At 37.8% G+C, this 21657-nt stretch overlaps 1 protein-coding gene and 1 long non-coding RNA gene across 2 annotated transcripts in view; both read left to right on the top strand.

Moving 5' to 3' along the window:
* LOC145425400 (uncharacterized) overlaps positions 1-21657 on the top strand; it is a 34105-nt gene that overhangs the window by 1208 nt on the left and 11240 nt on the right. The gene's annotated exons all lie outside the window — the stretch shown is intronic.
* Positions 919-21606, top strand: LOC145426219 (basement membrane-specific heparan sulfate proteoglycan core protein-like). Its single transcript, XM_080299794.1, has 14 exons — positions 919-955; positions 4283-4546; positions 5606-5887; positions 8290-8343; positions 9527-9601; positions 10588-10662; positions 11826-11900; positions 12887-13153; positions 14125-14388; positions 19066-19358; positions 20034-20121; positions 20365-20625; positions 21176-21424; positions 21596-21606. Exons 1-14 carry the CDS (start codon positions 919-921, stop codon positions 21604-21606), a joined length of 2295 nt encoding a protein of 764 aa, XP_080155920.1.

The raw sequence follows: 21657 nt of genomic DNA, 5'->3' as shown, positions 1-21657 counted from the left end.
GTTTCACATCATCAGTTTGTTTTATTTTATTGTGTTTACATGTAGTCAGAGGCTGAGGTCAGTGTGCGTCTGCACATACATGTCAAAGCAAGACAAAGAACAGTCTGCAGAATAAATGAGTTCCTGCTTTACTTTGAAATGACAACAGATAATAAATATAACTTTGAATTTATCTATGAATTTAATTGTTACTTTAGTTGGTGAAACATAAAGGTCTTTAGTCTCACTTCAGCCACACACTGAGTCATTTCCTGTGTTTGGGTCTCCACCAAACTTAAAACCAGAATTTAACCACAAGGTGGAAACTTTCACAGGTCTGAGGTCAAAGGAGCCTTTTCACTATATGACTGCATGATGATGTTTCAGCTAAGAGTCAGATAAAATAAAGACATTTTAATGCAGCCTAAAGTAAGAATTTAATTTTAATTCAGCAGTTAAACAATTAAAAGGAGAAAAATGATTTTAAAAGGCTTTAGTGAAAATACAGGCACCAAAGTAGAAAAGCTGTTTTGGTATATTCACTCTCAGTGACTCCCAGTCTGCAGAAACCTGCCAGGAGACAAATATTAGTGGATATTGCACCCAAAAAATACCCCAAACGGGCAAAAGAAATGTCCTGACATGAAGCAACAGAACAGCTTTATATATTATAGAGAAAGGAAACAACACAACAAAAGAAACAAGCTTCTATGTTTGCAGTGGACAGGAAATATAAACATGTCAACCAACTGCTGCGGTCAAAGCTACACGAGCTGTTTGAGTTTTGTGTGTAATGGCAGGAAGCACAGAGAGACCAATCAGAATAAGAGCCTGTAGAAAAACTCTTGTTGTATCTATATTAAACACAACTTCTCTTTATCTGCAAACTAAAACTGTTTGATTATCTGAGGATCAGAGTGCAGCAGGCTGGATGTGACGATGGGGCACTCTTTGCTCTGCATGATGGGCTTTTTCTGTAAGTACACGTCTGACATTGTTTGAATGGCAGCGATTAATGAAAATGTTTCTGATCTGTGAGAATTACAGTGAGTCACTGCTTTAACCTGTTTACCTGAGAGCTGGAACAAAGCAGACTTGTGATTCTTTAAGTGTTTAAATGTTTGATACACTGCTGCTTTTTGCATCACTAATAGTTACACACTGTGTTACAACAGTTTGGATTTTTATGATTATTTTATTTTATTGTCAAACAGATTACTGGTTATTACTGTTCATCTTTAATAAAGTCTTACTTTATATTGTTTTTGATCTTGCCAGTTGTATAATGTCTGATGAGGTTTTATTCATTATTTTAGTGCTCAGTACTGTCATCTGTGGAAATGCTGAAGGTAAGAAATGATCTTTTTCTTCCTGTTTATATATGTAGCTGTTATGTCCTATAATGTGCTCAATAATATCCTCCCTGTGTTTACATGTTATCTTCTGCACAGACTCAATGCTTCTATTCAGCCTGTGCAGTTAAACATAAATGGCTTCAGTAAGCGCTCCATGTGGAGACTGTGGCGTTCTTCAGAGCTTTTACTGATGTACCATTTGTACCACTTTCAGTCTGTAAAACTGTAACAACAAAGCAGAGCAGGTACATTTAATCTCAGTGTAGATGCACAAATGTCACATGACCAATGCAAGATCATAACATTAACAATAAATGGACAAAGCCTGTCAAGTGACGTAAATACAAATACCACATGCTGACATGTTTTATGCTAACAGGCAAAACAAAGCACTAACAGTTAGCTTACAGTAGTAATGTAACAAACTTCACAGACCCACAAGAAGGACAGAGCACTAATATGTAGAAACAATCCATCATCTCCCCAAACTTACACTTTATCCCATCTCAAGAGCAGCAGATGGAGAACTATCACAGACACGGAGCTCTAGCCATTACTTGGCACTTCCGCTATTTAACCACTAGATGGCGGACTTTCACATTAACAGACCAGGAAGAAGTGTATTTGCTGAGCAATACTGTAGAATCATTTACTTACGGGATGAATAAATGTGACCTGTCATATAACAAACTTGAAACAAACTATATTTCAGGAATAACCTGAGGGATAAAATATTTTAAATGTGACAGCTCACACTCCACTGCGTTTATTGTTTAAAATACTAAAATGATCATATCAAGAGTGCAACCATGTGAGCAGATGTTTCAGCTGCTACATAAACTTTACATTTACTAGAGTTTGTTTCCTTGAAACTGACTGATTTCCTTTTCATGCCTGTTTTCTTAGTCAATGCTAACAGATCACAGTTATGATTCACAAGATTGCACTTCTGCTGTGACAGATCCACAAGTGAATTTGGAGAGTTTTCTATAAGTAGAGGGTTCATAAACCCTGCGCTCAGGCTTACAGGCTCAGGCTTTTTCTCACGCTCAGAACAAACCACCAGGTGGCGTATTACTCACTCATTTAAGTGACGTTATTCTGCTGGTGGTGGTTATGTCAATAGAAACCAGGCTCACCTGCTCCCAGTCATTTCAAACTATTTACAGAACAATCAGCTGTTCTTTATTCAATAAGATGCCACAAATTATTTGTGCCACTCCAAAAAAATAATTTCTGTCCACTATAAAGGAGAACATCACAGCCTGATATGCAGGTCTGACAGCAGCAGGTGTATCACTCCTGTTTTCTACCTGGAGACAGCAGTCGCCTCATTGTTCTGACACGCAACACAAAACTATCCACAACACTACACACTAACTACACAAGACAACACTAACTACACGCTCCAAACACGCTAAACGTCACAAATCTCTCACATCTTAAAACTCTCTCTCTTTCTCTCTCTGTCACTCCTAAAACTTCCCCCTCTTCCTAAACAACCAAATGTCATGTTGCCATATCAATTTGTCATTGGTCGACATTGTACATTTTCCCACGAACAGGAACGGGCTGTTTTTTTGTTTTGTTTATTTTTTGCTCATAAGCACAGAGTGCTTGCTAGCGCTGTCCTTAGACAGTAAATGTGACGAAAGTATTCAGGAAAAAAACACAGCATATACATTGTTTATCATGACTCTGGTTTTACGTGGCCTGTCAACACAATTTAAAAACTGGTTTATATCACCTTCTTGCTTTGGCATCTTGAAGTGGTCATGTGATTGGCTTACCACGACTACTTTATTCTTCCGCAGTCAAACAGCAGCACTCATGCAATTGTTTTGCCACCTGAGCTTCAGGTGTTGTGGCAAAAAGTGATTGCTGTCTATGGGAGAGCGCAGCTGCTTACGTAGACAGCTACTTGCGTGCAACTGATATAAGATGCCGTAAGCTGAAGACAGCTTCAACCATCTGTCTGTTACGTCGTTACTTATAATGCCGTTATTGCCATCACTGCTCACATTTGCAGTAGGAAAGAAAACTGCAGCTGGAACATCTATGTGGCAGATGTTGTGGGTTTCTTCTTCTTCCACTAAAAGGATCACAATAACAACCTCATATTTTTCTAACTTACAAAACTTAAAATCAAGGCCACTCTGACAGCTGACAGCACAACCACAGCAGCAGGGGGCAGTGTGACTCTGACCTCTGATGGACTGTGCAGACAGAATCTGATTTCAGAAAAAAACCCATCTGACAATGAGATCATCTCTTTGAGCTCTAACTGCAATCTCTATATCTGATAGAGACATCTACACCTGCAGAGGAAGGAGAAGAAACACAAATTAAAAGCGAATCATTCGTCATTCAGGAAACTGATGAGTTTAGATATTTTTTCCAAGTTTAAAATGGCCTTCTCCGAATTATGGAGTGAATCACTGTTCAAACCAGTACTTAGAAAACTAAATATGTCAAATTAATAATTATTAGGCTCAGTGCGTCCTCAATGAAAACAAAACTTGTTTTTCAAGTCAAATTGTCACTAGAATACAAAATTATGATTCCCATTAACAATAGCAATAAAACCAGGACAGATATTTATAATGATTTTAGATTTCTATAATTCTGTTTATGTTATATTATTTTATTATTTTATTTTATTTTGTTTCTACCAGAGGGTGCTGTGACACCATCAGCGTCTCTATTTCCCAAGGCCTTGTATCAAAACGAGCTTCATGTACTGACTGTGTATTAGCATAAATCTGTGCATAAATCTATCCAGTGAACGTTTTATGCACTAATCATTATGTTTTAATGATTGGACACTAATTTAAAAACTTAAGTTATTTGTACTTTAACAACTGCTGGCTGTTTTGTTGTGACTCTACTCTAATGTCGTGAATTTTTATGTTTCTCTTTTCCTAACTGGATCATTGTTATGTGACCAGTTCCCATTAAGCCCACTGTGACTGTGGAGCCATTCTGGCCTCAGATATACAGCGGTGAGACAGTCACTGTCAGATGTGAGATTCATGGAGGTGAAGCAGCTCAGTGGACGTATGAATGGAGTCCAGACAAGTTAAACACACCTCCAACATCTAATGAACACAAAATTACAGTTACTGAGTCTGACAGTGGAGGATACAGCTGCTTAGGTGGAAGAAACTCCTCCTGGACAGAGTCGAGTGATGTCATCACATTGAGAGTAATAGGTAAGTTGGACACATTTCTCTCATTTTAATTCCAAAAAGATTGCAAAATAATTTCCACAGTACTGTGCGTTTCTTTTTTTAGTTTGATATCTAAAGTCATGCACAACAGCTTTTAATGTTATTATGTTAATATTAAGTAATCACTCAGGGTAAAAACGAGAAAACAAATTGTTTCTTACATGAAAAAAATAAATGCAAATGTAATTGTCCCAGTTTCTTCATGTCTGTGGCTGCAAACACACAGTTTTCACCACTATTTCAAAATTGAATGAGAGCTGACGTCCTGCAGCTAAACTCTCTCCTCGGCTGAACATTTGCTGCCATCAGCTTCTTCTCTGCTCGAAAGTTTCAAGACAATAACAACAAAATAGAATTCAAAAAAATAGAAAATAGAAAACAAATGAAGCCATTTGTTTATCTTATCACAAAATAATTTATTTCGTGATAAGATAAAGACACGTGATCATTTAAAGACACAGACACTCGTTTACATGTTTTTATTTCTTCACACACAGATGACTGAAACAGTCTCTTTACTGGCTTTGGAAAAAAATCAGTTGAATAACTGCAGACCGTACAGAACTCAACTATATTACTGTTTTGTCCTCTGTAATGGGCTGAGCCCTGAAATGAAATCACAACCAGCCACAGAAACAACTTTTCTATATGGAACCAATGTTTTGATAATTCCACAGATTTATAAACACAACTTTAAGAGCAAAACACAGAGAGCTGTCTACACAAAGAGTTAACTCTCTTTGTGGAACAGAAAACTCAGTTTCCCTCATTTTAGGATTATTTGTATGTTTGTTTTCATTCACTCTGGTAGATTCTAAATATCATCAAATTACCTGTGTGTGTTTTTTTAAACAAACCTCCTGAAAGTTGATTTTCAAGTGAAATTGTCACCAGGATGCAAAATTATGACTACCATTAACAAGAGCAAAAAAAACCCCAGGACAGCTTTAATGATGATTTGATATTTGTATAATTCTGCTATTGATTTTCAAGTCAAACTCACGAGTCAATCTCCTAATCATATATTTTTTATTTAAACAGCTCCTCCTGAGCCCACTGTGACCCTGCAGCCATCCAGGACTCAGATATACAGCGGTGTGATATACAGAGGTGAGGCAGTCACTGTCAGATGTGAGATTCATGGAGGTGAAGGAGCTCATTGGACGTATGAATGGAGACCAGCCAAGTTAAACACACCTCCAACATCCAGAGAATACACATTCAGCAGTGCTACTGAGTCTGATGGTGGAAGATACAGCTGCCGGGGCAAAAGAGACTCATCCTGGACGGAGTGGAGTGACAACATCACATTGACTGTATTATGTAAGTGGGATTCATTCATTTAAATTTATCTTGCACAATGTTTCATCGAAGAACACAACAAAATCCTTTGTCTTTCAACAAACCTCAAACTTTTGGTTGTTATTTGAATATCTAAATATTAAATCTGATGTACAACAGCTTTTAATGTAATTATAATAATACACAGCAATCACTCACAGTGAAACATCTGGAGATAAAAACATATAGTAAATTACCTGATTTAATTTATTTAATAACATTTTTTTTAATTGTCACGCTCCTGGGTCTTTTGACCCAGTGTTCAGTGGGTTTTCTAAGTTCATTTGTTTATTAGTTCCCCCTTGTGTTTTCAACCCCTGCGTTAAGTCTCCCTTGTCCTTATGTGTTTTGAGTCTGCATGTCTTTTGTTGTCAAGTTCATGTTGTCATGTCTGCGTTTCATTATGTTTCCTGTTTTATTTTGAAAAAGGTCCTATGTTCCTGTGTTTAGTGTGTTTAGTTTTACACTTCCCCTTTGACATCGTTATGCTCATGTTTCAGCTGTTTGTCCATGTGTTACCACTTCTCCTGATCACCTCCTGTGTGTATTTAAGTCCTCAGTCTTCCTGTGTTCAGTGTTGCGTCCTCCCTCATATATGTCTGTGTGTTTTGTTTGCCATACCTACCAAGTTTATTTTGTATTGCCAAGGTTAGTGTAGTTTTTCCAGTGTTCAACAATGAAGCTCCCATTTTGAGTTTCAGCCTGGTAATCAGGTCTTTTTTTTTTTCTTAGCATTTTTACATTAAATCCTCGAGCTTTCAGGTTTGACCAAAATGTAGTTGAATTATATCAGATGCTGGTCTGGTATTTAAGCCTTTCTCATTACAGGTTTCTTTTGGATTCATTTCACTATTTCATGTTCAAGATGACATTTTGAAATTGATGAAAACATAGTAGTTGTAGCACTCTGCCACTTGTCCCTGGCACCACACCCCCAAACACACACAAGTAGAGAGCTTTTGGATTCTGTTCCCACTTTTTATTTCTATTTCCGCACACACACACACACACACACACACACACACACGCTGGAGCCATTTTCTCCGTTCTGTTCCACTTTCAGCCTCAGTCCGACTCCCCTCCTCCAGACCCCTGCAGCTACTAAAATAAGGGAAAAGGTCATTAGTGCGGCTGGGATCAGCTGTTTCTGCCACCCACCCCTGATGCTGTCCCCTCAACCTGCTGCTCCACCCCTGCCCTGCAACTGAGCTCCAAACCACACCCACCACAGGTGTTCACGAGTCTCACCTTCAATGATACAAGAAAAACCTCTAATGTAGAACAGGTCCATATGTGGATCATTTGTTTACAGTTCAGTTTATGGAACATTAGTGAGAGTTACCTTGATCTGCTGCTGATGAAGTTTTTAGTAAACTTGTGACTTTTGTTGAGCCCACGTGCTTGATGTTGTAAACAGTTTCCTGTGACATGTTTACATTCCTGGTTATCTTTTAAAAGTTTGTATGAATTGACTGGTTCAGAAAAGTTTGGACTTGTCTATAAAATTACAAACAGATTTTGGCAGAACTACTGTTGTGTTCAGCACATTAGAGTCAGTCTGATCCTGCTCTCCTTATATGTGCTTAATATTGGACATGTAATGGAGACACATGGTGCATCTTCTTATTTTGCATATGCTGATGACACAAAGATATGCTGTACTTAGACCATGTGACCCTGGCATGTTGAGTTCTCTTAATGACTGATGACTTTGAGGCTCAAACTGAATGTGAGCTAATGTCCTCCAGCTAAACTCGGACAAAGCTTTAAATGTTGTCACTGAATCTCCTCGGCTGAACACATGCTGAACACATGCTGAACACATGCTGCCATCAGCTGCTGCTCTGCTGGAAAATGTCAAGGCAATAACAAACAAAAGTAGAATTTGAAGAAACCTACATTTCAGACTCATATGACATCAGAAATGCAGTCATGTATTTATCTCTTTAAGTAGAAGGATAACAGCCAACTGACAACTCTGGATTATATGTTGATAAATGTACAAATATGCAAATGTGAAGATGTAGAAATAAGTAAATAGTGGGATATTTGACTTTTAAAAGTATTTATACAATGTAAAATCTGAGAAACTGAAGTTGTTTACATGATATTGTGTTAATGTGTTGATGTTCAGTCTCACAGTTTAGATTTGTGCACACCTGGTTGTTTTCAGTCACTCTGCTGGTAGATTCTAAATTTTAGCAAATTACCAGGTTTAATCTGTTTGTTTTTATCAAAGTTTTTTTTTGTTGATTTTCAGTCAAATTGTCACTGGGATGAAAAAAATGTGATTACCACTAACACGAGCAATAAAACCAGGAAAGCTTCAATTATCATTTCATATTTCTATAAGTCTGATGATGTTATATTTTTTATTTGAACAGCTCCTCCTAAGCCCACTGTGACCCTGCAGCCGTCCTGGACTCAGATATACAGAGGTGAGACAGTCACTGTCAGATGTGAGATTCAGGGAGGTGAAGGAGCTCAGTGGACGTATGAATGGAGACGAGGCCAGAAAAACATACCTGAAACATCCAGTGAATACAGAATCAACAGAGTTACTGAGTCTGATGGTGGAGGATACAGCTGCCGGGGCAGAAGAAGCTCTTCCTGGACAGAGTGGAGTAATAGCACGCCATTGAGAGTAATAAGTACGTTGGACATATTTCACACATTTTAATTTATACTGCAGTGTTTCATCAACTCAACCAAACACTTTGTCTTTCAACAGCACTGTAGGTTTATGTTGTTGGTTAGTATCAAAAGCAGTTTAAAATATTTTTAATGTCATTATAAAATATTTAATAATCACTCTGAAAAATATTTTGTTATTTTGATAGAAGAATTCAGTCCAAATGTAATAATCCTAGTCTCTCCCGTCTTGACCTCATGGCTGCACATGTGGAGTTTATCACTGCAGATCAGTTACTTCCTTTCTTTTTAGCATTTTTACATTAATTCCTCGACGTTTCAGGTTTGACTACAATATAACCTCATTTTATTAGAGACTGTTCTGCTACATTACAGGTTCCACTTAGATTCTTTCCTGTAATTGTTGTTAATGGCATTTGTTTATTTATTTATTTTAATTAATGAAAAATAAAGGTGTTCATGAGTGTCATAATATCTTTAATGATACGACAGCTAGAAGAACCTCCAGTGCAGAACAGATGCATTAGTGGATCAGTAGTTTAAGGTTCAGTTCATGGAAAATCTGTAAAAGCCACAAGAACCTGTTTGTTATACAATAACTACAAGTGTGACACTCTCCAATGTCCCAAATCAGCAACTGCACCAGTTTCACATGATGACCTCATCAGAACTTTTAGAAAACGGTTCTCACATGATAATTTCTTCCAGTCTTCTTAATCTGCTGTCAACTCATGAAAAATAATCTGTAACTTTTGGAATCTGAACAAAAGATGATAACTGTGCAAAGTAAATACTGCACACTTTGTAAAAAATGTTGTGTTACAGTTTGAAATTGTTATGATGTGACTTTGTTTTAAAGTTTAAACTGTTTGTCTGTGAATCAGCTGTTTTGCAGTGACTCTCCTCTTATGTTATAAACAGCAGAGTTTCTATGTTTCTCTCCTAACTGGATCATTCTTATGTGAACAGTTCCCACTAAGCCCACTGTGACCCTGCAGCCATCCTGGACTCAGATATACAGCGGTGAGACAGTCACTGTCAGATGTGAGATTCAGGGAGGTGAAGGAGCTCAGTGGACGTATGAATGGAGACGAGGCCAGTCAAACATACCTGAAACATCCAGTGAATACAGAACCACAGTTACTGAGTCTGACAGAGGAGGATACAGCTGCCGGGGCAGAAGGGACTATTTGTTAACAGAGTGGAGTGATATCATCAGACTGACTGTATTATGTAAGTTGATCACATGACAGGACATTTTAATGTTAATTTATTTTACACATTTCATGCAAAAGTACAACAAAATATCAACAAAAGTAAACAAAGTTTTAATGGAGTTATAAACAGTAATCACTCAAAAGAAAAATATATTCAGTAAATCTGATGAAAATAATGATCCCAGTTTCTTCACCTCAGTTGTTGCACATGTGGAGTTTTCATCACTGCAGCTCAGTGTCATGATGCAGTTCTTTTCTTTTAGCATTTAGCAAGTTTCGATTTGACTACAATTTGGCCTCATTTTAGGAGAGACTGCTCTGCTACGTTAGCCTTTCTCTAACTGCTGGTATGTTTACTCATAACAGCAGTTTTTTTTACTTTACTTTATTTATCTTTAATTTGCCAAATTAAACATAATGAGTTTGGGGCAAAATAAGAATGTAATTTTTTTCCAGTCTAGTTTCGGTCAATATTTGACTATAAAAATTGTTTATACAATGTAAAATCTGAGAAACTGAAGTTGTTTACATGATATTGTGTGTTTATGCGTTGACGTTCAGTCTCACAGTTTAGATTTGTGCACACCTGGTTGTTTTCAGTCACTTTGCTGGCAGAGTCTAAATATCAGCAAATTACCAGGTTTAATGTGTTTGTTTTTATTAAAATTTTTAATGTTGATTTTCAGTCAAATTGACACTGCGATGAAAAAAAAAATGTGATTACCACAAACAAGAGCAATAAAACCAAGAAAGCTTTAATGATCATTTCATATTTCTATAAGTCTGATGATGTTATATTTTTTATTTGAACAGCTCCTCCTAAGCCCACTGTGACCCTGCAGCCGTCCTGGACTCAGATATACAGCGGTGATACAGTCACTGTCAGATGTGAGATTCATGGAGGTGAAGGAGCTCAGTGGACGTATGAATGGAGACAAGGCCAGGTAAACATACATGAAACGTCCAATGAATACAGAATCAGCAGACTTACTGAGTCTGATGGTGGAGGATACAGCTGCCGGAGCAGAAGAAGCTCTTCCTGGACAGAGTGGAGTAATAGCACGCCATTGAGAGTAATAAGTAAGTTGGACATATTTCACACATTTTAATTTACACTGCAGTGTTTCATCAACTCAACCAAACACTTTGTCTTTCAACAGCAATGTAGGTTTATTTTGTTGTTAAAAAGCAGTTTAAAATATCTTTTAGTGTCATTATAAAATATTTAATAATCACTCAGTGAAACATCTGAAAAATATTTTGTTATTTTGATAGAAGAATTCAGTCCAAATGTAATAATCCTAGTCTCTCCCGTCTTGACCTCATGGCTGCACATGTGGAGTTTATCACTGCAGATCAGTTACTTCCTTTGTTTTTAGCATTTTTACATTCATTCCTCGACGTTTCAGGTTTGACTACAATATAACATCATTTTATTAGAGACTGTTCTGCTACATTACAGGTTCCACTTAGATTCTTTCATGTAATTGTTGTTAATGGCATTCAGTTATTTTAATTAATGAAAAATAAAGGTGTTCATGAGTGTCATAATATCTTTAATGATACGACAGCTAGAAGAACCTCCAGTGCAGAACAGATGCATTAGTGGATCAGTAGTTTAAGGTTCAGTTCATGGAAAATCTGTAAAAGCCACAAGAACCTGTTTGTTATACAATAACTACAAGTGTGACACTCTCCAATGTCCCAAATCAGCAACTGCACCAGTTTCACATGATGACCTCATCAGAACTTTTAGAAAACGGTTCTCACATGATAATTTCTTCCAGTCTTCTTAATCTGCTGTCAACTCATGAAAAATAATCTGTAACTTTTGGAATCTGAACAAAAGATGATAACTGTGCAAAGTAAATACTGCACACTTTGTAAAAAATGTTGTGTTACAGTTTGAAATTGTTATGATGTGACTTTGTTTTAAAGTTTAAACTGTTTGTCTGTGAATCATTTGCTTTGCAGTGACTCTACTCTTATGTTATAAAAAGCCATGTTTTTATGTTTCTCTTCTTCTAACTGGATCATTCTTATGTGAACAGTTCCCACTAAGCCCACTGTGACCCTGCAGCCATCCTGGACTCAGATATACAGCGGTGAGACAGTCACTGTCAGATGTGAGATTCAGGGAGGTGAAGGAGCTCAGTGGACGTATGAATGGAGACGAGGCCAGTCAAACATACCTGAAACATCCAGTGAATACAGAACCACAGTTACTGAGTCTGACAGAGGAGGATACAGCTGCCGGGGCAGAAGGGACTATTTGTTAACAGAGTGGAGTGATATCATCAGACTGACTGTATTATGTAAGTTGATCACATGACAGGACATTTTAATGTTAATTTATTTTACACATTTCATGCAAAAGTACAACAAAATATCAACAAAAGTAAACAAAGTTTTAATGGAGTTATAAACAGTAATCACTCAAAAGAAAAATATATTCAGTAAATCTGATGAAAATAATGATCCCAGTTTCTTCACCTCAGTTGTTGCACATGTGGAGTTTTCATCACTGCAGCTCAGTGTCATGATGCAGTTCTTTTCTTTTAGCATTTAGCAAGTTTCGATTTGACTACAATTTGGCCTCATTTTAGGAGAGACTGCTCTGCTACGTTAGCCTTTCTCTAACTGCTGGTATGTTTACTCATAGCAGCAGTTTTTTTTACTTTACTTTATTTATCTTTAATTTGCCAAATTAAACATAATGAGTTTGGGGCAAAATAAGAATGTAATTTTTTTCCAGTCTAGTTTCGGTCAATATTTGACTATAAAAATTGTTTATACAATGTAAAATCTGAGAAACTGAAGTTGTTTACATGATATTGTGTGTTTATGCGTTGACGTTCAGTCTCACAGTTTAGATTTGTGCACACCTGGTTGTTTTCAGTCACTTTGCTGGCAGAGTCTAAATATCAGCAAATTACCAGGTTTAATGTGTTTGTTTTTATTAAAATTTTTAATGTTGCTTTTCAGTCAAATTGACACTGCGATGAAAAAAAAAATGTGATTACCACAAACAAGAGCAATAAAACCAAGAAAGCTTTAATGATCATTTCATATTTCTATAAGTCTGATGATGTTATATTTTTTATTTGAACAGCTCCTCCTAAGCCCACTGTGACCCTGCAGCCGTCCTGGACTCAGATATACAGCGGTGATACAGTCACTGTCAGATGTGAGATTCAGGGAGGTGAAGGAGCTCAGTGGACGTATGAATGGAGACAAGGCCAGGTAAACATACATGAAACGTCCAATGAATACAGAATCAGCAGACTTACTGAGTCTGATGGTGGAGGATACAGCTGCCGGAGCAGAAGAAGCTCTTCCTGGACAGAGTGGAGTAATAGCACGCCATTGAGAGTAATAAGTAAGTTGGACATATTTCACACATTTTAATTTACACTGCAGTGTTTCATCAACTCAACCAAACACTTTGTCTTTCAACAGCAATGTAGGTTTATTTTGTTGTTAAAAAGCAGTTTAAAATATCTTTTAGTGTCATTATAAAATATTTAATAATCACTCAGTGAAACATCTGAAAAATATTTTGTTATTTTGATAGAAGAATTCAGTCCAAATGTAATAATCCTAGTCTCTCCCGTCTTGACCTCATGGCTGCACATGTGGAGTTTATCACTGCAGATCAGTTACTTCCTTTGTTTTTAGCATTTTTACATTCATTCCTCGACGTTTCAGGTTTGACTACAATATAACATCATTTTATTAGAGACTGTTCTGCTACATTACAGGTTCCACTTAGATTCTTTCATGTAATTGTTGTTAATGGCATTCAGTTATTTTAATTAATGAAAAATAAAGGTGTTCATGAGTGTCATAATATCTTTAATGATACGACAGCTAGAAGAACCTCCAGTGCAGAACAGATGCATTAGTGGATCAGTAGTTTAAGGTTCAGTTCATGGAAAATCTGTAAAAGCCACAAGAACCTGTTTGTTATACAATAACTACAAGTGTGACACTCTCCAATGTCCCAAATCAGCAACTGCACCAGTTTCACATGATGACCTCATCAGAACTTTTAGAAAACGGTTCTCACATGATAATTTCTTCCAGTCTTCTTAATCTGCTGTCAACTCATGAAAAATAATCTGTAACTTTTGGAATCTGAACAAAAGATGATAACTGTGCAAAGTAAATACTGCACACTTTGTAAAAAATGTTGTGTTACAGTTTGAAATTGTTATGATGTGACTTTGTTTTAAAGTTTAAACTGTTTGTCTGTGAATCATTTGCTTTGCAGTGACTCTACTCTTATGTTATAAAAAGCCATGTTTTTATGTTTCTCTTCTTCTAACTGGATCATTCTTATGTGAACAGTTCCCACTAAGCCCACTGTGACCCTGCAGCCATCCTGGACTCAGATATACAGCGGTGAGACAGTCACTGTCAGATGTGAGATTCAGGGAGGTGAAGGAGCTCAGTGGACGTATGAATGGAGACAAAGCCAGAAAAACATACCTGAAACATCCAGTGAATACAGAATCACAGTTACTGAATCTGATGGTGAAGGATACAGCTGCCGGGGCAGAAGGGACTATTTGTTAACAGAGTGGAGTGATATCATCAGACTGACTGTATCATGTAAGTTTCATCCACATCATCTGCTATCAAAATAAGTGAAATCACTTGTTTTGCAGCTTTGTAGCTGTTTCTTTTGTGCTGTTAAGTAAAATATTTTTCTTTTATTCTGATAACAAAAAACTGTAAAAAGCAGCTTTTTATTCACAGTGAAGAGAACAAAACATATCAGAGTAACCTCTCTGCTGTGCAGCTCTAATACATGAAGTGCAGAACAAATGCTGAACCTGTTTCAGCTGCTCCACCACATCCACTAAGAACAACAGTAACATCCAATATTTTCTCTTCTGCATTTGTCTTATTTTTATTTTTTACCTGTTGCACCAACATATGATGCAGTTACTTCAGTTGTTTTTAACATGTTACCTCTTTTAAATGAATCTTAGAGGCTTTAGTTAAAGTGTCTGCTCTCATCAGAAACACACACTGCATCTTTTTCACTTAATGAACTCTGAACTGCAGACAACAATATGGCCTCATTTTATAGAGATTGACAGACCACGTGACTTTCACCCATTGCTTTGTGGGTACCCGTGGCAACAAAATCAAAACACTGCATCAAGCACTAGTATTTCCAGCACAGGTAATCATTAATTCTGCGGTTTTAATCCCTACTTGCATTTTATTTTCCCCAAAAACAGTTATGCACAAAACGACGGACAACACGGCAGGTCCGTACAAAGACAGACTTGACGAAAAGGCAAAAAAAAAAAGGACAAGGAAAAAAAATCAAAGGAGTAAAAGGGTCAGACCCATACGAGCATACAGAGTGAAGTAAGGACGTTAGCGTGCTGCCCAACTTTCATCACGCACATTTTATTATTATATGGTCCTAAGTGTTAGTGCATACACTCACAGGATGTTTATTAACTTCAGATCCCTGCAACAAGCCCAGGTCCAGTTTACTTTGGTGATTTGGACTATTCCATTTCACAGCTGTTGTTAAATTATTTCCCTCTATCTCCTGTACAGGCAAACGCAATCTATTTGTCGTTTCAGGTTGTAGTATTACACAACATTTTCCGATCTAATAGAAAAAAAATGAGTGTTTCGTAATTCATTCAATTTATTGTCTTTATTTATAACTGGCATTATTGCTTCATTCTATTATAGAATCTTACAAGAAAGATGCAAAATTGTATTCCATCATGCTTTATTAGCTGCTTCGCTGACAAACAAATCAACAATGCAAAAAAAAAAAAAAAAACACAACATACTGGAAAACAGTTATTCATCACTTGATTGCTTCAATACAACCCTTGGGCACATATATGCGGGACGTTTCGTGGCTGTTTTGATATCGCTCTCTCTCTTAACCGATCAAATCTCGCTATGATAGCAGCTTTAAACTCGGTATGAGCCAGGTTGATAGAAGGTGCCCAGTCTGGATCGCATTCCAGCATTTTGTAGGCTGGTTTTCCTACAAAACACAACAAACATTAGCCCGCAAAGCCACAGTGAACAAAGCAGCGTAGCGCAACTAATTCAATTCAAATCAATATAAGACTTATTTGTAAACTACATCAACAATTATGTTATGATAAATTACGTAATAACTACAACAGAAGACCTACCTTTGTGGAAATGCTTGGAGCAGACTAACATGTGAGCTGAAGTCTTCCTGGACATTATATTTGGTCTTCGAATGGCTGCAATCCAGGCCATCTGTCGCCTCTTTGTTGCATCGGAAACATGGCTTGAACAATTTCTCTTCCACAACATAATCCGATAAAAAACTATCTCTTTACCCGTCGGCTTCTCGTGGCTGTCATGCGTCACTATACGGCTAAGCTACTCACCCAGAGAAGAACGGCTGCTGCTGCCATCATCATCCGTCATCATTTCTGCTACCCTGGCAGGGCTACGGGCCAGGACTCTCCTCTTCGGGTTCTTGGGGGATGTTGCTAGCTCCGGGTCCGATAACAGGCACCACACCCGCAGTAGATGTGCTGCTCGGTGTGAGGTCTTGCAGCAAGCTATCAAATACGGCGCATTTCTCGGCTTTTAAAAAAACGGTATGCTTCGCCAGGTGTTTCATCAGATTCGAGGTGTTACCTCCTTTGCACAGTATCACAGTATCACCTTAAAGCACTTGTTGCAGGCTGCTGAGTTTGCATCTTTTGCTGTGAAGTACAGCGAGACTTTTGACTGCTTCGCCTTGGGCATTTTTAATCTGTAGCTCTGCTCTAAAAGAACATACGTACCTGGGCCCGCCTTCTATCCTTGGAAAGGAAAAATGACTGGCTAGAGTCCAAAGTGTATGACATCTCACGAATAAAAAGCACCAAAATAAAGCACCGAAATGTGCGCTGCTTTTCGGTCTGGCTACTACTGTTTATGTCAGAACCGATACCGGTACCCATCCCTAGTCCTTAAATGGCACCGCTCAGTCCTTGCAGCAGATTTCTACCAAAAAGATCTGCTGCAGGCTGTTTTTTTTTCTTTAAAAAACAGCCTGCACACAAATCTGCGGAGCAATCACTTCTCTTGTAATAAAGCACATATTTCTACCGACTAATCTTCCCTGTATCCCATTTGTACAAATTTTAAAAAGTAAAATCAAATTCCTGTAAGTGTCTTTACATATCATACATCTATACAGTTCTTACTGGCCAATAACAATGTTATACATTTTAGCGCAAATCAAGTGAACCATGAAAAGTGTCTCATACAAGCGCATTAGCCCAGGGAGCACATGTGGGTATGCTAGCATACTTCTCACAGGGCTAACACAGCTAAGAAATCCTTAACAGCTTCTGCAATCACATTTCCAACAAAACATCATATCCTGACCGATTTTATAACTTTGAAACCAGACTGTGTATCACAATTCAATTTGCATAATTCGAGACTCACCAGGATATTCTTCACACAATACATTAACTCTGTAGCTCAACAGGATTGAAAGTTCCACAACAGCTTTGTGCATCTACAAAACAAAATCACTGCTCAAAACAAAGTTTCATGGAGCTCTTTTACCCATTAAATACAGTGCAATATACAGAGAGATGTACCTTGCTCCGCGCAGTCAATATGGAGCACATATAATGCACACCGTAGAGCAGCGCTGAGGTGCATTCACGGTACATAGGAAAACTTAAACTTAACAAAGAGTAAAACTTAAAAAAAAAATACCATTTACAATAAAAATAACCATGGGTTACATAGACATTTACAGATAACTAGGACCAGAGTCTTTGTTCACACCAGCAGTTTATACCTATAGCTTCCCTAAAATAACAGACCACAGATCAGGGTGAACTTTGAACTTGTTTTTGGGAAACAGAAGGCATGGAAATATACAAACAGTTTCCAGTTTACATTAATTTATGCATCCAAAAACCAGAGTAAAATAAATAAAAGTAAAACAATAATATAAATAAATGTCTCTCTCTCTGTCCAGTTCAAGTTAGTTTGACTCTTATCTGTGTTAACTACAAGTTAACCTGTGTTAGCTCCTTCAGGGTTAACCAGCTTTCTTTCAGCTGCTCTTCAAACTCTGATCAATATGAGTCGACTCAGTTTACTCACTAGACCTGCAGAGTGGCTGTTTAGGAATAATCAGTAACACAGTGAGTTACCAGTACAACACCAACACAATGAATGGAATTACAACACTGAAAGCACAAAATCAGCTGTCCACAGATTTACAGAGAAACCTTTCACAGTCACAGTCTGGTGTGGAATCAGTTCTTGGATTAAATCCTCTGTGTGTCGCAGTAACAGAGTTTATGGTGGAGTCATGTCACAGTTCAGAAGTGTGAGTCAGTTTCTCTGGAATATCAGTTGATCCATCAGGAATCCAGGGGTTTTGTTAAGGTCTTAAGGTCGGGGGCTCTAATCCACTGAACGGCTACCCTGAGGTACTCCTGAGCAAGGTACCATCCCTACACACTGCTCCCTAGGCGGCCAGTGGCTGCTAACTGCTTCACTGAGTGAATGGGTTAAATGCAGAGAGGAGTTTCCCCATGGGGATCAATAAAGTATACATTATTATTAGGAACAGAAGATTTCAGTGGAAGTTCAGATCTCCTAGAGGTGGATCATTAAGATTCAGCAGTATCAGGTTTCAACGCCAAGATCTGCACTCGACTAATTAACCTGGCCTGTTGTGCAACATAAACACTGAGGTCTTATTCCAGCATTCCTAACAGTTCAGCTGGAAATCACATCCAAACTGCTCCCTGTAATGGCAGCGTGCTTATTAATGTGGCCTAAAGACATCTGTGCACATCGACAGGAAAGGTCAGCTTCCACAGCAAAAGAATATAAAACACACTTACTAGGTCTCATCTTAGCTATCAGAGGCTTCAACATCAGATTTAGTAAAGAACAAGCACATAGCATGCTAACTGACACCAAAGCAAACCAACTGTGACTCACCAAATCCTCATTTAAACTGCATCAAACAGATTTTATCCACCAGGTCTGAAGTTGGACACCATCACTGTGAAAGAGTGGAAGTAAAAATGCATCTGTTTATAACTTGCTCTGCTGTTGAATCTCTTCCCCTCACTCAGGTTTCTCCTGCTTGCAGTCATATTTTCTTTAAGCTGTTTGAACACTTTGTAAAATGTGTTTCTGTTCATATAGACTGAGATTATTATTCTTTGTATAAACTGAGCTCACTGTTCAGAGACTGTACTACATGTTCACTGAGATAAAATCTTTGTTGAACAGATGAACCCCGTCCTGTCCTCACTGTGTCTCCATCATGGCTGAGTCCTGGAGCCTCAGTAACTCTGAACTGTGAGGTTGAACATCCGTCTGCAGGATGGAGCTTCTACTGGTATAAAGCTGTTCCTGATCTATCAGGGAAATCCTCCAGTTATGAGCTGCTACCTGATGGCAGTGGGACTGCAAACAACTCCTACATCATTCATGGACAGACACACACAGCAGGATATGTGTGCAGAGCTGGAAGAGGAGACCCAGAGTATCACACTGATCACAGTCAACCAAAGTTTGTCTGGTCTGCAGGTCAGTTTGTTTCTCTCTGTCCTTTCAATGAGCTCATGTTAGGTCATCATTTTTATTCAACAACATTTAGACCATTAAAATCTCATCTCCATGACAACCATTTATGCCTGTGTACATTAAAACTCCCCAAAAGAAGAACTGAACTGAATGTTTTCCTTTCTCTCTGTGATCAAACCAAACTGAATTTCTTCGTTTCCTTTTCTTATTTTTCAGTTTATATTTAATGTGATAACATGAAAAACAAAAGACATCTATGAGATTTTAAATGTTTTGATATTTAAACTCATGTTTCTGTTTGTACTGATTATTTTTACTTAGTGCACAGACAGGATTTACACAGTTAAGACTCTTTGTTTGGTGCTCAGGTAGGTGTTCAGATAAAAAAGTCAAATATAGTTAATAAAGAAACAAAGATGTCAGCAGGCAGGTTAACAGCTCTGACAAATACAAGAGAAACACTGACTACAGATGGACGCTAGAAGAAGACGTCACAAATAACAGCTGCTGTTATTGTTCATTTAAAATATACTTCAAAGGTTTTTAGTTTTGGTCCTGCTGCTGCAAAATATCTCACTGTAGAAGGAATCTGTGAAACAGACAATATCACAGAATTATGACAGAAACATTACAGCAAATGACTGAAGTGTGTTCAGAGTGATCTGTATCAGGTGGATGATGCTGAGAGTGATGACTCAAAGCTCATGATGTCACATGACGTGTACCAAGCTCTACATGAGCTGCCAGCAGATAAAGCATGTGGGTTAGATCATCTTAAACATGTCAGTATTCGGCTCCTTTGTTTTCCATTGATTTGACTGTCTGTGTGATTCAGGGCTTGTTGTCAGACTCAGTGTTGTCTCACCAAACAAACACTTTATCATATTGAACTATTAAATTTGATTTTCAAAACAAAAGCTTCAAACAAACAAATATTTTCACTGTGATCTTTTGAATCCTAACATCTGTGAGCTTTGTCTCTTCACTGCATGTTGTTTCCAGATGTTCATTCAGCAGCGTCTCTCACAGTGAGTCCTGACAGAGTGCAACACTTCACCTCTGACTCTGTCTCACTGACCTGTGAGGGAAACTTCACTGAGTGGAGAGTGAGGAAGTTCTCTGAGGACGGCCGACTGTACTCTGTCTGTAGGAGAATGACTGGATCCACATGTGACATCAAAGCATCAAAGTCAGATACTGGAGTGTACTGGTGTGAGTCTGGATCAGGAGAGTTCAGCAGTGCAGTCAACATCACTGTACAGAGTATGTTATTATACATTTACTTCTTGGATCTGAGTGATTTAGACGTCACATGAACATTTGTCTCAGCTTTGCTGTATGTGAAGTAATTCTATGTGGCAAAACAAAACAAAATTCAGACAATTTTAGACAGAAAAGCATCAAAATATTCTTGGTTGTTTGTCTAATTTCTCTTCATCCTTTCATAATCCAGTTTGTCATAATTTGCCAACAGTATTTTTTATTTTCTCTGTCAGAATAAAACTCAACAAAGCTCAACATCTCTGTCGTCACATTAGATGAACCTTTAATGTCTCAATTCAGAGAAATTTGGGAAACACGTCATGCAAAATAACACAAACAGACAAACATTTACAATTTCACCTTCAACCATTCAATAATGTCACCGTCAATAATTTGACTCCTGCAGGGAACATCCCAACTATATTTCCAGTCCTCATAATCACTCAGAAAACCAGGTCTGCATGTAGATCATGAGACACGACTCACAGCTTTTTCTCAAAGTGTGCACCAGCTGGTCTGACTGAAACAATTGTGTGTGATTGTGTCACAGATGATGGTAATGTTTCTATCCTGGTGAGTCCTGTTCATCCTGTGACTGAGGGAGCTTCTGTTAATCTGAGCTGCAGTTTGAGAACACAAAAAATACTTTCCAATGTGTTTTTCTATCACAATGACAAACTTATTCAAAATGATACCCGAGGGGAGCTGAAGATCTCTGCAGTGTCAAAGTCTGATGAAGGTTTCTACAAGTGTCAGTACTCAGGAAGAGAGTCAGCACAGAGCTGGATGTCAGTTAAAGGTGAGCAGGATCAAAACAGTGTGTCTTTCTGTAAATGAGTTTCATGACTGAGAAATAACATCATATTATCTCTTTTAATGTTTAAATCCATCTGGGTCTATTTAGTCAGAACTTTATAAAACTATTATGTAATATCTCTAAATTGTCAGGTTTAATATTGTTGTGATTCAGGACTCAAGTGATGGACTCAGGTGAAAACAGCAGAGGATGTAATGAGTGAAAGTTTCTTTATT

Source organism: Astatotilapia calliptera, chromosome 3 (genome assembly GCF_964374335.1).
Source record: "Astatotilapia calliptera chromosome 3, fAstCal68.1, whole genome shotgun sequence".
NCBI lineage: Eukaryota > Metazoa > Chordata > Actinopteri > Cichliformes > Cichlidae > Astatotilapia > Astatotilapia calliptera.
The sequence above is the reverse complement of the archived record's forward strand: the minus strand, read 5'-3'. Positions and strand labels throughout refer to the sequence as shown.

Coding starts and splice junctions, on each gene's coding strand:
- LOC145426219 (XM_080299794.1), top strand. CDS start 919: ATGGGGCACTCTTTGCTCTGCATGATGGGCTTTTTCT. Junction 10,663..11,825: donor TGATACAGTCACTGTCAGAT/GTGAGATTCATG, acceptor TTATGTGAACAG/TTCCCACTAAGCCCACTGTG. Junction 19,359..20,033: donor GTCAACCAAAGTTTGTCTGG/TCTGCAGGTCAG, acceptor GATCTGTATCAG/GTGGATGATGCTGAGAGTGA.